At 70.7% G+C, this 12,730-nt stretch overlaps 1 protein-coding gene across 1 annotated transcript; it reads right to left on the minus strand.

Annotated features, from left to right (window-relative positions):
• Window positions 1–481: 481 nt before the first annotated feature.
• On the minus strand, window positions 482–4,938 carry LOC142824154 (uncharacterized). The gene is made up of 4 exons (XM_075915844.2): window positions 4,500–4,938; window positions 1,687–1,782; window positions 1,346–1,504; window positions 482–1,167 (listed from the first exon to the last, which is right to left on the minus strand). The coding sequence occupies exons 2-4, from the start codon at window positions 1,770–1,772 to the stop codon at window positions 981–983; spliced, it is 432 nt and encodes a 143-aa protein (XP_075771959.2). The 5' UTR covers window positions 1,773–1,782; window positions 4,500–4,938; the 3' UTR covers window positions 482–980.
• Window positions 4,939–12,730: the final 7,792 nt, after the last annotated feature.

Genomic DNA, 12,730 nt, shown 5'->3' on the forward strand with positions numbered 1-12,730 from the left:
GGGACGCGTGTCTGGAGCCTGCGCGAAGCGTCATAGCCGGAGGGAGGGGGGGCTAGAGAGAGAGATTGGGGAGGGGTGGGGCGAGGGGAGGGGCAAGAGTGGAGAAGGGGTGGGGCGAGGGGCGGGGCAAGAGTGGGGGAGGGAAGGCAGAGAAAGGGGATCCTAGGGGAGGGGGACACATGCAGCCACCAGGACAGTGGAGCGAGGGGGGAGCTGTGGGGCCGGATGGGCCCTGGTGAGGCCACCCCCACCAATGCCCCCCACACTTCTCCCCCCACCAACGCCCCCCACACCCTGCTGTGGAGCTCACTGCTCCCCACCCCACTGATCCCTGCCCCACAGGCATGCCAGGAAGGGGGATGGGTGGGAGCCAGGACTCCTGGGTTCTCTCCCCAGCTCTGGGGGGGGCATGACTGTACCCCAAAGCCAATTCCCCTATTGGCTCCCCTCCCGCCCCCCAGATTGAAGGAGGCATCTCTGTTCATTTAAATAAATCTCTTTATTTGCCCTTCGGCCCACAGGCCCCATCACACATGGGGGTGCAGGAAGAGCCCTCCTGCCCCTCAGTCTGTCTCCACCCCGCCCCACAGCATCCCTTGGGGGTCCCCAGAGGGCTTCCGCGCTGCCCCCTCACTGGGAGAGCACTACTGGGGGGGGCGTGTTCCCCCCCCCCCCCCGCCTGGCACGGTCCTTGGTGAATCCCCTCGGGCTGTCCTCTGTGCAGGGGACTGGGTCATGGTGCAATGCTGCTGTCGGGGGGGCAGCCCGGAGCCGGTGTTGGCTGGTGCCAGCGTCTCTTGGGGGGGCTGGATTCCAGAGGGTGCCCCCCAACCGTGCCCATCCCTCAGCCGGTGCCCGTGTCTCCAGGCAGAGGTGCTGCCCTGGCTCCGCCCGTGTCCCTGCGGTGGGGGGGGCTCCGTGTGCCCCAGCCGTGCCCAGCCCGGCGGGCAGCGGGCGCTGTCTCCGCGGGGCCGTCCGCCCTAGGTGCCACGCCGCCGGCGTCCGTAGCCCATGGGGTCAGTCATGTCCTTCTGGGAGCCGTCCTTGAGGTCGCGGGCCCCGATGTGGTACAGCCAGCTGAAGAGGTTGTGGGTCTGACAGGTGCCCAGCTGGCAGCCACGTCCGGAGGCCTGCAGGGCGAGCTGGCGGGGGAGCCGGTGCGGGGCGCTGTGGGGGGGGGAGGGAGAGAGTGTCAGGATTCCTGGGTTCCCTCCCCAGCTATGAGGGGGGAACAGCTGGGCCCAGCCCCTCCTCCCCCGCCCCTTGGAAGTGGGGGAGGGGTTCTGACCCACGGAGGGAGGCAGCACCCCACTGCTCCCCATCCCCTAAGCCCCCCCAAACGTACCTTCTGGGCAGGCTGAGCACCTCCCCAGCAGTCCCCAGCTGGGCATGCTGGGGGGGCCAGGCTCCGGCTGCTGGCCTGGCTTCCCAAGGGGCGGGCGCTGCCTCCCGCTGCGCCCCCCACAACCGCTGCAGGACGGAGACCACGGGCGGGGGGTGCCACCTGCGGCAGAGAGCGGGGGGAGGGTGAAAACTGCCCCCAGGGGAGGGAAGGTCCCCCACAGACCCCAATCCCCTTTCGCCCCTCCCCCACGCAGCCCCCTTCGGCTCAGCATCCCCTCCCCCCGCACCACTGCCTCCCCACCTCTCCCCTCTACACCCCCGACCTTGCCCCCCCCGGCTCACCTGGCTGGGGGCTCCCCGATGGGCTGCGACGCGCACAGCGCCGCCAGGGTCACCACCAGCAGCGAGACCCACTGGAGCGGCATCATGGGCAGGAGCCTAGGAGAGAGACAGCTGGTCAGAGACCCCCAGCGTCCCGGTCCCGGCCCCTCCCCGCTCCAGCCACTAGCCCCCACTGCCCTCCCAGAGCAAGAACCCCGGCATCCCGGACCCAGCCCTCCCCCGCTCCAGCCACTAGCCCCCACTGCCCTCCCAGAGCAAGAACCCCGGCGTCCCGGTCCCGGCCCCTCCCCGCTCCAGCCACTAGCCCCCACTGCCCTCCCAGAGCAAGAACCCCGGCGTCCCGGTCCCAGCCCTCCCCCGCTCCAGCCACTAGCCCCCACTGCCCTCCCAGAGCAAGAACCCAGGCGTCCCGGACCCAGCCCTCCCCCGCTCCAGCCACTAGCCCCCACTGCCCTCCTAGAGCAAGAACCCCGGCGTCCCGGACCCAGCCCTCCTCCGCTCCAACCACTAGCCCCCACTGCCCTCCTAGAGCAAGAACCCCGGCGTCCCGGACCCAGCCCTCCCCCGCTCCAGCCACTAGCCCCCACTGCCCTCCCAGAGCAAGAACCCCGGCGTCCCGGACCCAGCCCTCCTCCGCTCCAACCACTAGCCCCCACTGCCCTCCTAGAGCAAGAACCCCGGCGTCCCGGACCCAGCCCTCCCCCGCTCCAGCCACTAGCCCCCACTGCCCTCCCAGAGCAAGAACCCCGGCGTCCCCGTCCCGGCCCCTCCCCGCTCCAGCCACTAGCCCCCACTGTCCTCCCAGAGCAAGAACCCAGGCGTCCCGGACCCAGCCCTCCCCCGCTCCAGCCACTAGCCCCCACTGCCCTCCCAGAGCAAGAACCCCGGTGTCCCGGACCCAGCCCTCCCCCGCTCCAGCCACTAGCCCCCACTGCCCTCCTAGAGCAAGAACCCCGGCGTCCCGGACCCAGCCCTCCCCCGCTCCAGCCACTAGCCCCCACTGCCCTCCCAGAGCAAGAACCCAGGCGTCCCGGACCCAGCCCTCCCCCGCTCCAGCCACTAGCCCCCACTGCCCTCCCAGAGCAAGAACCCCGGCGTCCCGGTCCCGGCCCCTCCCCGCTCCAGCCACTAGCCCCCACTGCCCTCCCAGAGCAAGAACCCCGGCGTCCCGGACCCAGCCCTCCCCCTCTCCAACCACTAGCCCCCACTGCCCTCCCAGAGCAAGAACCCCGGCGTCCCGGTCCCGGCCCCTCCCCGCTCCAGCCACTAGCCCCCACTGCACTCCCAGAGCAAGAACCCCGGCGTCCCGGACCCAGCCCTCCCCACTCCAGCCACTAGCCCCCACTGCCCTCCCAGAGCAAGAACCCCGGCATCCCAGTCCCGGCCCCTCCCCACTCCAGCCACTAGCCCCCACTGCCCTCCCAGAGTAAGAACCCCGGCGTCCCGGACCCAGCCCTCCCCCGCTCCAGCCACTAGCCCCCACTACCCTCCCAGAGCAAGAACCCAGGCGTCCCGGTCCCGGCCCCTCCCCGCTCCAGCCACTAGCCCCCACTGCCCTCCCAGAGCAAGAACCCCGGCGTCCCGGACCCAGCCCTCCCCGCTCCAACCACTAGCCCCCACTACCCTCCCAGAGCAAGAACCCAGGCGTCCCGGTCCCGGCCCCTCCCCGCTCCAGCCACTAGCCCCCACTGCCCTCCCAGAGCAAGAACCCAGGCGTCCCGGTCCCGGCCCCTCCCCGCTCCAGCCACTAGCCCCCACTACCCTCCCAGAGCAAGAACCCAGGCGTCCCGGTCCCGGCCCCTCCCCGCTCCAGCCACTAGCCCCCACTGCCCTCCCAGAGCAAGAACCCCGGCGTCCCGGACCCAGCCCTCCCCCGCTCCAACCACTAGCCCCCACTGCCCTCCCAGAGCAAGAACCCCGGCGTCCCGGACCCAGCCCTCCCCCGCTCCAACCACTAGCCCCCACTGCCCTCCCAGAGCAAGAACCCAGGCGTCCCGGACCCAGCCCTCCCCCGCTCCAGCCACTAGCCCCCACTGCCCTCCCAGAGCAAGAACCCCGGCGTCCCGGACCCAGCCCTCCCCCGCTCCAGCCACTAGCCCCCACTGCCCTCCCAGAGCAAGAACCCCGGCGTCCCGGACCCAGCCCTCCCCCGCTCCAGCCACTAGCCCCCACTGCCCTCCCAGAGCAAGAACCCCGGCATCCCAGTCCCGGCCCCTCCCCACTCCAGCCACTAGCCCCCACTGCCCTCCCAGAGTAAGAACCCCGGCGTCCCGGACCCAGCCCTCCCCCGCTCCAGCCACTAGCCCCCACTGCCCTCCCAGAGCAAGAACCCCGGCATCCCAGTCCCGGCCCCTCCCCACTCCAGCCACTAGCCCCCACTGCCCTCCCAGAGTAAGAACCCCGGCGTCCCGGACCCAGCCCTCCCCCGCTCCAACCACTAGCCCCCACTGCCCTCCCAGAGCAAGAACCCCGGCGTCCCGGACCCAGCCCTCCCCCTCTCCAACCACTAGCCCCCACTGCCCTCCCAGAGCAAGAACCCCGGCGTCCCGGACCCAGCCCTCCCCCTCTCCAACCACTAGCCCCCACTGCCCTCCCAGAGCAAGAACCCCGGCGTCCCGGACCCAGCCCTCCCCCTCTCCAACCACTAGCCCCCACTGCCCTCCCAGAGCAAGAACCCTGGCGTCCCGGACCCAGCCCTGCCCCGCTCCAACCACTAGCCCCCACTGCCTCGCTGAGCCAGGGGGAGGGCCAAGGCGTCCCAGTCCCCGTCCCCGTCCCAGTGGCTGCGGGACCGGGGGTCGATCGGTGCCTACCTGCTGTCGGGGTGTGTATGTGCCGAAGTCTGTCTGTCTGTCTGTCTGTCCCTGGACCCGCCGGCCGGTGTGTCTGGATTCGCAGCCCGGCCGGTCCCTTATATCCCGCCCGCGGGCTGCGGGGCGGGGGCTCCCGCCAGCTGTTCCCGGAGGGGGGGCGGAGATTCCAGGGGGGGTGGCCCCTCCATAATCCCCCCGCCGGGGCTCGCAGTTGGGGGATAAGGGCTGATCCCCCTGGTTCTGAGGCAGGGGTGCTCATGGGCCCGTCCAATACCCCCTCCCAGCGCCCCCCAAGCGCGGCACGTGCCGGGCCCCACACATCCAGGGGGCAGCCGATGCAAACTCTCACGTCTCCTGGGCTGACTCACGGCGCCTGCCCCCCCCCCCCGGAAGGGGATACGGCGGGGCTGGCACGTGTCTGGGATGGGGGAGGAAGATTTCGTGCCCCCCCACAGAGCCAGGAGCCGGAATTCCCCCCCCCCCCACACACACACACACACCGGCCCAGACAGGAAATTCCCTGTTAGAAACCCCCTGCTCCCAGGCCCTGCGGGGGAGATCTGGCGGGAGGGGGGGGGTCAGTTACCAGCCCCCCAGGGGTGCTGGGGCAAGGGGACATGCCAAGTTTGGGGCGTCAATCAGAGGCACGGGGGGGGGCAGCTGGGCCCCCCTCTGGGCTTAGGTCCACTCCTTGGCTGAGTGAAACCACAACCCCTCTCCCCAGTGTCCCCTGCCCCCCATGCTCCCAGTGCCCCTCCCCCATTCCCACTGCTCCCCCTCCCCCGCCAGCTGATTGGAAATGAAACTTGGCCCAACCTGGCCTGATTTCCAGGAAGGGGGCCCAGGGCTCCCCCAAGGCTCGGCCAGAGAGGGGGGGTAGGAGATGTACCCCGAGTCCCCCCACCCAGCCCCAGGGATCCCTTCCTGGGGTCTATCCATTCGGCTCTGGGAGGGGAGCAGGGGCTAGTGGTTAGAGCGGGGGTGGGGGCACCAGGAGCCCAGCGCTGGCTCATTCTCCTCCCAGCCCTTAGACGGGGCTGGTTTTCCGCAGCACCTGGCGAGTTCTGGACAGGAAATAACAGGGGCCTTGGACACTGAGAACAATGTGGGGTGTGGGGGGGGGCTGGGACATGGGGCACTGGGGGGTGGATGCAGGTGCAGAGTCACCAAACACCCTGTTCTGGGAACCAGGAGTCCTGGAACAGCCATGCCCGGGGCATGGGGGGGTGAAGATCCGGGGAGCCCAGGCCTGGGAGGAGATGGGATTTGGGGAGCCCAGGTGGGGGGAATTAAGTAACCCAGGCCTGGGGGACTCAGGCATGGGGGGATGGGATTTGGGGAGCCCAGGCCCGGGGGATCTGGGTGTGTCCTCCTCCCTGGGCAGGTCGTGCTCTGCCTTGGGGGATACTGATACTCCCCCAACACCCCCCCTCGCACCAGTGAGCGGCTGTGGGGCCAGACTGGGAAGCCGGATGCGGGTCAGGAAGTGCCCGGTGATTGTTGGATGCTTTTAGACACCACCTGCGTGGCCGGGGCCAGGGCCGGGGCTGGCGGGGGGGGGGGGCAGGCTGCGGAGGGGGGGGTCTATTTCCAGAGCTGAGAATGTATTTATATTTTCCCTTCAGTTCCTTGAACTTTGGAAGTGATTTGGAAGGATAAACAGGCGGAAGTTGGGGGTGGGAGGGTGAATGCTGCCCCCCCAACACTCAGCCCCCCAGCTGGGCTAACAAGGCGCTGTGGGGCAGGATTGAGGGGCACTGGCAGGGCCGGGGGAGGGGAAATCCAGTGCTGCCTGGGGCGGATGCAGGATGGAGGGGAAGCCCTGGGCCACTGGCATGAGCTGGCATCGGGCAGCAGCCAGGCCCTTCCCGGCACAACAAGGAAGTGGCCCCAGCGCAGAACAATGATCCCAGGAATAAATATTTATCATGGGACATAAGTGGCAGCCATGAGTCATGTGCTGAGTCCCCAGTGAGAGTGGGGGGCACCGGCAGGGCTGGGGGGGCAGGGGCTGCAGGGCGGGAGTGAGGGGCACCGGCAGGGCTGGGGGGGCAGGGGCTGCAGGGCGGGAGTGAGGGGCACCGGCAGGGCTGGGGGGGCAGGGGCTGCAGGGCGGGAGTGAGGGGCACCGGCAGGGCTGGGGGGGCAGGGGCTGCAGGGCGGGAGTGAGGGGCACCGGCAGGGCTGGGGGGGCAGGGGCTGCAGGGCGGGAGTGAGGGGCACCGGCAGGGCTGGGGGGGCAGGGGCTGCAGGGCGGGAGTGAGGGGCACCGGCAGGGCTGGGGGGGGCAGGGGCTGCAGGGCGGGAGTGAGGGGCACCGGCAGGGCTGGGGGGGCAGGGGCTGCAGGGTGGGAGTGAGGGGCACAGGCAGGGCTGGGGGGGCAGGGGCTGCAGGGGGGGAGTGAGGGGCACCGGCAGGGCTGGGGGGGCAGGGGCTGCAGGGTGGGAGTGAGGGGCACAGGCAGGGCTGGTGGGGCAGGGGCTGCAGGGTGGGAGTGAGGGGCACAGGCAGGGCTGGGGGGCAGGGGCTGCAGGGGGAGAGTGAGGGGCACCGGCAGGGCTGGGGGGGCAGGGGCTGCAGGGTGGGAGTGAGGGGCACAGGCAGGGCTGGGGGGGCAGGGGCTGCAGGGGGGGAGTGAGGGCCACAGGCAGGGTGGGGGGCAGGGGCTGCAGGGTGGGAGTGAGGGGCACCGGCAGGGCTGGGGGGGCTGGGGCTGCAGGGTGGGAGTGAGGGGCACCGGCAGGGCTGGGGGGGCAGGGACTGCAGGGTGGGAGGGAGGGGCACTGGCAGGGCTGGGGGGGCAGGGGCTGCAGGGTGGGAGGGAGGGGCACGGGCTGGGGGGGCAGGGGCTGCAGGGTGGGAGGGAGGGGCACCAGCAGGGCTGGGGGGGGCAGGGGCTGCAGGGTGGGAGTGAGGGGCACCGGCAGGGCAGGGCTGGGCAGTAGGTCAGGATCGAGGGGCGACTTTTTCCATTTCCATGGCTTCCCAGCCCTGAGACCCCCCCCCAGGCCTGCGAGCCGCACCCCCAGCCTCATTCCTGGAGGGAGGGGCTGGGAACAGATACCCCAACTGGTGTGAGCCTGATGCCAGCCTGGGCCAGGCGGATGCGCCAGATCTGCCCTTGCCTTGCGGCGCTGGGGAGAAGACCCAGGGGTCCTGCTCTTCTCACTAGGCCCCACTGCCCTCTCAGCGCAGCCCTGCCCGCTGGCCAACAGGCCGGCCCCGCCCGTGGCAGGGGCGCGAGTCCGGCGTCGGGGGCTGCCCTCTGGTGCAGGCTGAGCATCTGCGGGGACCCCGGCCCAGTGGGCAGAGACACAAGCAAACCAGAGCCGTGGCAGCCATCGCCCCTCAGCGCCAGGCATCACCCTGCCCCCTGGGAGCGGGCCCAGCCCCCTGAGCCCAGTGGGAGGCCTGGGACGGGGCTGGGTCTCAGCAGCCGCTCTGAGCAAAGCCAGGCTGGACTTGGGGAAGCAGCCCCCCTCAGTGGCCCCCGGGGACCCTCCCCTGCCCCCCACCCTGCCAGGCACTCGCCAACAGGCACACAGCGCTGGCGGCACAGGGCTCAGCCAGGGTCCTGTCCCCCCCCCCCCCCCCGCCAATCCCAAACCAGGAGTCTGGTCCCTTCCCACAGCCTAGCTGGCCCTGCTGCCTTTTCCCGGTCCTGGGCCAGCCCGGCTGCTGCTCCCCCCCCCCCCCCCGCCTTTGCATGCCTGGCTCAGGGCTGCGGGAGGTTTGAGCCGGGCAGGAGCTCAAACCCCTTGGGAAAAGGAGGCGGGATGGGAGTGAAAGCTGCCCCCGAAACCTACATCCCCAGCCAGGCTCCGGTGCAGGGCTCAGGGAAACTGAGGCAGGCCCCGGGGTTATTCCAGGCCAGTGGAACTCACATGCAACACTCCGAGGGGAATAAGAGCCTCTCTTGGGCACAGGGGCGCTACCGTCCCCCCCACAACGGCAATCCACCCCCACCCCACTGTACCCCCCCCCCAGCTCTGGAGACCCTGCCCCTTGGCACTGGGCTGCGTTGCACGCTGGATCCCCTCCCAGCTCCCTGGCCAGGTGTCTGCCCCCGCTTCACACCTACCCCACTCCTCACCAATGAAGGGGCCCAGCCCTGGGGGAGGGGCGTGCTCCCCCTCTTCCCCATGGGGGCAGAACCTTGGCAGGGCCGGGTGTTGTAACCCACCCTCTGCTGATCGCCTGCCAGGCTGGGACAGCCCCCCCCCAACACTGGCCTGTCCCTGCGAAGACCCCGGAAAGGCTGGGGCCCAATTCCCCCCAGTCCATACACCTCCCCCCCCCATTTCACCTGCTCCCTGCCCCCTCCCCGCCAGGTGTCCATGGGTGCAGCGCCACGTGTGGCCCGTAGGTGGCAGCACGTGACAAATGCTTCCTGGCTGGAGGGCGTGTCCCTTTTACGGGGGGGAGGGGGGTAATGTGGGGGGCGGGGACCCTCTACTAGGGGCAGCACTGAGATCTGAGGGAGAGATGTGGGGGAGGGGCCTGCAGCCGCGCTGGGGGCGGATGGGCCATGGTGCCTGCCCCACGGAGCAGAACGGGGAGAGCTGATTTCGCCCCCCCCCCAGTGACCCTCCATTGTGCAACCCCCCCCCCCCACCAGCAAGGCAGCCCCTCCCCCAGCCGCCCCCTTCATGGGCAGGGCAGGGAGGGGCCGGGGTGAAGATCCAGCGAGGGCTGAAGCGGGGATTGGGATGCCCACGCCACTGTACTTCTCTGGCTGTGCCTCAGTTTCCCTGGGCACGGCTGGGGATGGGACCTGTGGGGGTGACCCTCCCTGAGGGAGACTGGCCCCTGCGGCCCGGCCCGGTCCAGCCCAGCCCGCCCCCTCCCCCAGTGCCTGCAGCTTTTTAAAAAAAAAAAAAAAAACAGAAGTCCCTACAAATAAACAGCAGCCCCAGAAATCACACAAGCCGAAGAGCTTCTGCCAGACCCTTTATTGTGTAAATGGACAAAAGGCAGAGAGCGGAGTGAGGGGCACCGGCAGGGCTGGGGGGGGCGGGAGTGAGGGGCATCGGCAGGGCGGGAGTGAGGGGCACCGGCAGGGCTGGGGGGGCGGGAGTGAGGGGCACCGGCAGGGCTGGGGGGGGCGGGAGTGAGGGGCACCGGCAGGGCTGGGGGGGCGGGAGTGAGGGGCATCGGCAGGGCGGGAGTGAGGGGCACCGGCAGGGCTGGGGGGGGCAGGGGCTGCGGGGGGGGGCAGTTCCTGTTGGGGTATTTTTCAGCCTTCGGGTCCCAGGCCACTGGAGGCCTGGGGGGGCCGCGGGGGGTTCCCACCCCTCCATCTCGTCCATCCTCTGCACCAGGGTTGGCTGCAACATGACTCTGGTACAAGGGTTGGGAGAGAGGGGGGAGCGGAGACAGGGCCCCCCCAAAGCACCTCGAGGGCTCCCCAAGTCCTTCGCTGGCCGGCACGACCTGTGGGAGAAACAGAGACACTGGGGGAGATGGGGGATGGGACCCCAGAACGCCGCCCTCTGAGCCCCCCGAATTCTCCCCAGCTCCTTCCCCTTTTGCCAGCTGTTTCGGTTCCCTGTAGGTTTTGGAAGGGGAAGCACAATATCTGGGGGGGGGAGGGGCAGGCAGGGGGATGGGGAGCAGATGGGGTTCCCAGAGGAGCAGATACAGGCCCCCCCCCCCAATAGCCACACCAATGCCTGACAGGCCCCAGAGACCCAGACGCAAGCCCCTCCAGGCACCTATCAACACCCTCCCCCTTAACCCCGTCTGCTCTGCCTGTCTCTCCACTCCCTGCCCCCCAGATACCCCATAAGCGCCCCGGGATATGGGAGGGGAAGACCAGATGAGAGTGTAAGAACGGGGGGGGGGGAGTACTTCTGGGGGAGGCTCCCCAGGGAGAGAGTGGCCCTGCCCCGAGGAGTTCCCAACGTGAACAGCCTCCCCCGACACAGCCAGACCCGGTTCCGCGAGCTGGAATCTTGTTAACAACCGACCCCCCCCCCCCCACACTCCCCTCCGCTGCCGCCCTTCCCCCCAGCCCTGCCTCGCAGCACTGCTTCTTAGGCAGAGTTAGGGGGTAGGTTTTCCCCAGCGAATAACCCAGGGCCCCAGCTGGGTGCATTCCTAGGGGGCAGCATAGGGCACCCCTCTGTATCGCTGCACCTGGAGCCGCCAGCCCGGCCTAGGGTCTCTCCCTGGCTCCGGGAGGGGAGTCGGGGCTAGTGGTCAGAGCCGGGGAGCCGGGGATGGGTCGCTCCCTGGCTGCCGAAGGGGAGTCGGGGCTAGTGGTCAGAGCCGGGGGGGGGGGGGGGGGGGTGGGTCGCTCCCTGGCTGCGGGAGGGGAGTCGGGGCTAGTGGTCAGAGCCGGGGGGGTGGGTCGCTCCCTGGCTGCGGGAGGGGAGTCGGGGCTAGTGGTCAGAGCCGGGGGGGGTGGGTCGCTCCCTGGCTGCGGGAGGGGAGTCGGGGCTAGTGGTCAGAGCCGGGGGTGGGTCGCTCCCTGGCAGCCGGGGGTGGGTCGGGGCTAGTGGTCAGAGCCGGGGGTGGGTCGCTCCCTGGCTGCCGGAGGGGAGTCGGGGCTAGTGGTCAGAGCCGGGGGTGGGTCGCTCCCTAGCTGCGGGAGGGGAGTCGGGGCTAGTGGTCAGAGCCGGGGGTGGGTCGCTCCCTGGTTGCGGGAGGGGAGTCGGGGCTAGTGGTCAGAGCCGGGGGTGGGTCGCTCCCTGGCTGCCGTAGGGGAGTCGGGGCTAGTGGTCAGAGCCGGGGGTGGGTCGCTCCCTGGCTGCCGGAGGGGAGTCGGGGCTAGTGGTCAGAGCCGGGGGTGGGTCGCTCCCTGGCTGCCGGAGGGGAGTCGGGGCTAGTGGTCAGAGCCGGGGCGCTAGGAGCCAGGTCCCAGCCCGGGCAGCGGAGGGGTCCGGGGAACCCAGGCACCCGAGAGGCCCCGCCCCTCCCCCACTTACCCGGTGCCGCTCGGTCCCGGCTGCGCAGCGCGTCTCCCGCAGCCCGGCCGGGCCGAGCCTTTAAACCCCCCCGCGGCGGCGCAGCCAATGGGGCGCGGCGGGAAGTGCCGCTTCCGGGCCGGGGCAGGCAGCGCCGAGCGCTCCGGCTCGGGCCTCGTAAACAGGAAGAGGCGCTGCGGGGGGGTCGAAAGATAAACAGGCGCACGCAGCCCTGCTGGGGCAGCCCGCGGGGAAACTGAGGCAGGGAGCAGCCAGGAGTCCTGCCCCCTCCCCCCCAGGCCCGGGGAGAGAACCTGGGAGTCTGGGCAGCCCCCTCCCTCACTCTCCCCTTCCCCTTCCTAGCCAGGGAGAGCCCATCCCCCCCCCCCCCCAGCTCGGGCAGGGCGCAGCCGCCGGTCGGTGGCGGCTCGCCCGGGCCAAGGGTAGGACCCGCCCCCCCGCAGTTGACTTGGGCACCTCCCGGTCCCCTAAGCGGGGGGAGGCCAGCGCCGGGCTGGCAGGGTGGGGGGCGGGATACCTGCCCTCTCAGCCCCCTCCCCCTCCAGCCTCCCTGCCCCTCGGGTGCCCCCCGCCTTCGCCAAGCCCTCCAACCACATCCTCCCTCGGGAGGTTTCGGGGGTGGGGGCCCGGTGGGTGGGTCTGTGGTTCCCACGTTGGGGCAGGGTGGGGGGGCAACGGCAACAGGAACCGCGAGGCAGCCGCACCCCGAAAGGGTTAAGAAAACAGCTCGGGCGGGGGGCCATGGTGGGTCAGAAATCTCAGCTGCGGGGGGGCGGGGGGGCTGCTCTGGTTGGGGCTCTTCCACTTTTGGGGGACGCTGCGGGGTTTCCCAACCCCCTTCTCAGCCCTCCAGACCCTGCACCCCCCCCCGGCCCGTCGGTCGCTGCAGGTGGGGGGCGCGGGGGCGGGAGGGGGAGTCGCTTTCACAGGAGTCTGTAACTCGGATCCGCGAGCTACCCGAGCCCCCCCCCCCCCCCAGCAGCCAGGGGAGCCGCGCTCGGAGCTGATGGGACGTGACCCGGCGAGAGATCACACGGAGCCAAGCCGGAGCGGGGGGAGGGGGCAGTGGATGTGGAAGCAGAGGGGCAGTGAGGGGAGGGACAGCTGAGTGGGGGGCAGTGGGGCAGGGGCTGTGGCTGTCGGGGGTGGAGAGGCAGTGGGGCAGGGGCTGTGGATGTGGGGAGCAGAGAGGCAGTGGGGCAGTGGATGTGGGGGGCGGAGAGGCAGTGGGGCAGTGGATGTGGGGGGCGGAGAGGGGGCAGTGGATGTGGGGGGCGGAGAGGCAGCGTGGGGGGGCAGGG

Source organism: Pelodiscus sinensis, chromosome 18 (genome assembly GCF_052426305.1).
Source record: "Pelodiscus sinensis isolate ZL-2025 chromosome 18, ASM5242630v1, whole genome shotgun sequence".
NCBI lineage: Eukaryota > Metazoa > Chordata > Testudines > Trionychidae > Pelodiscus > Pelodiscus sinensis.

Coding starts and splice junctions, on each gene's coding strand:
- LOC142824154 (XM_075915844.2), bottom strand. CDS start 1,772: ATGATGCCGCTCCAGTGGGTCTCGCTGCTGGTGGTGACCCTGGCGGCG. Junction 1,505..1,686: donor ATCGGGGAGCCCCCAGCCAG/GTGAGCCGGGGG, acceptor TCTCTGCCGCAG/GTGGCACCCCCCGCCCGTGG. Junction 1,168..1,345: donor GTGCTCAGCCTGCCCAGAAG/GTACGTTTGGGG, acceptor CCCCCCCCACAG/CGCCCCGCACCGGCTCCCCC.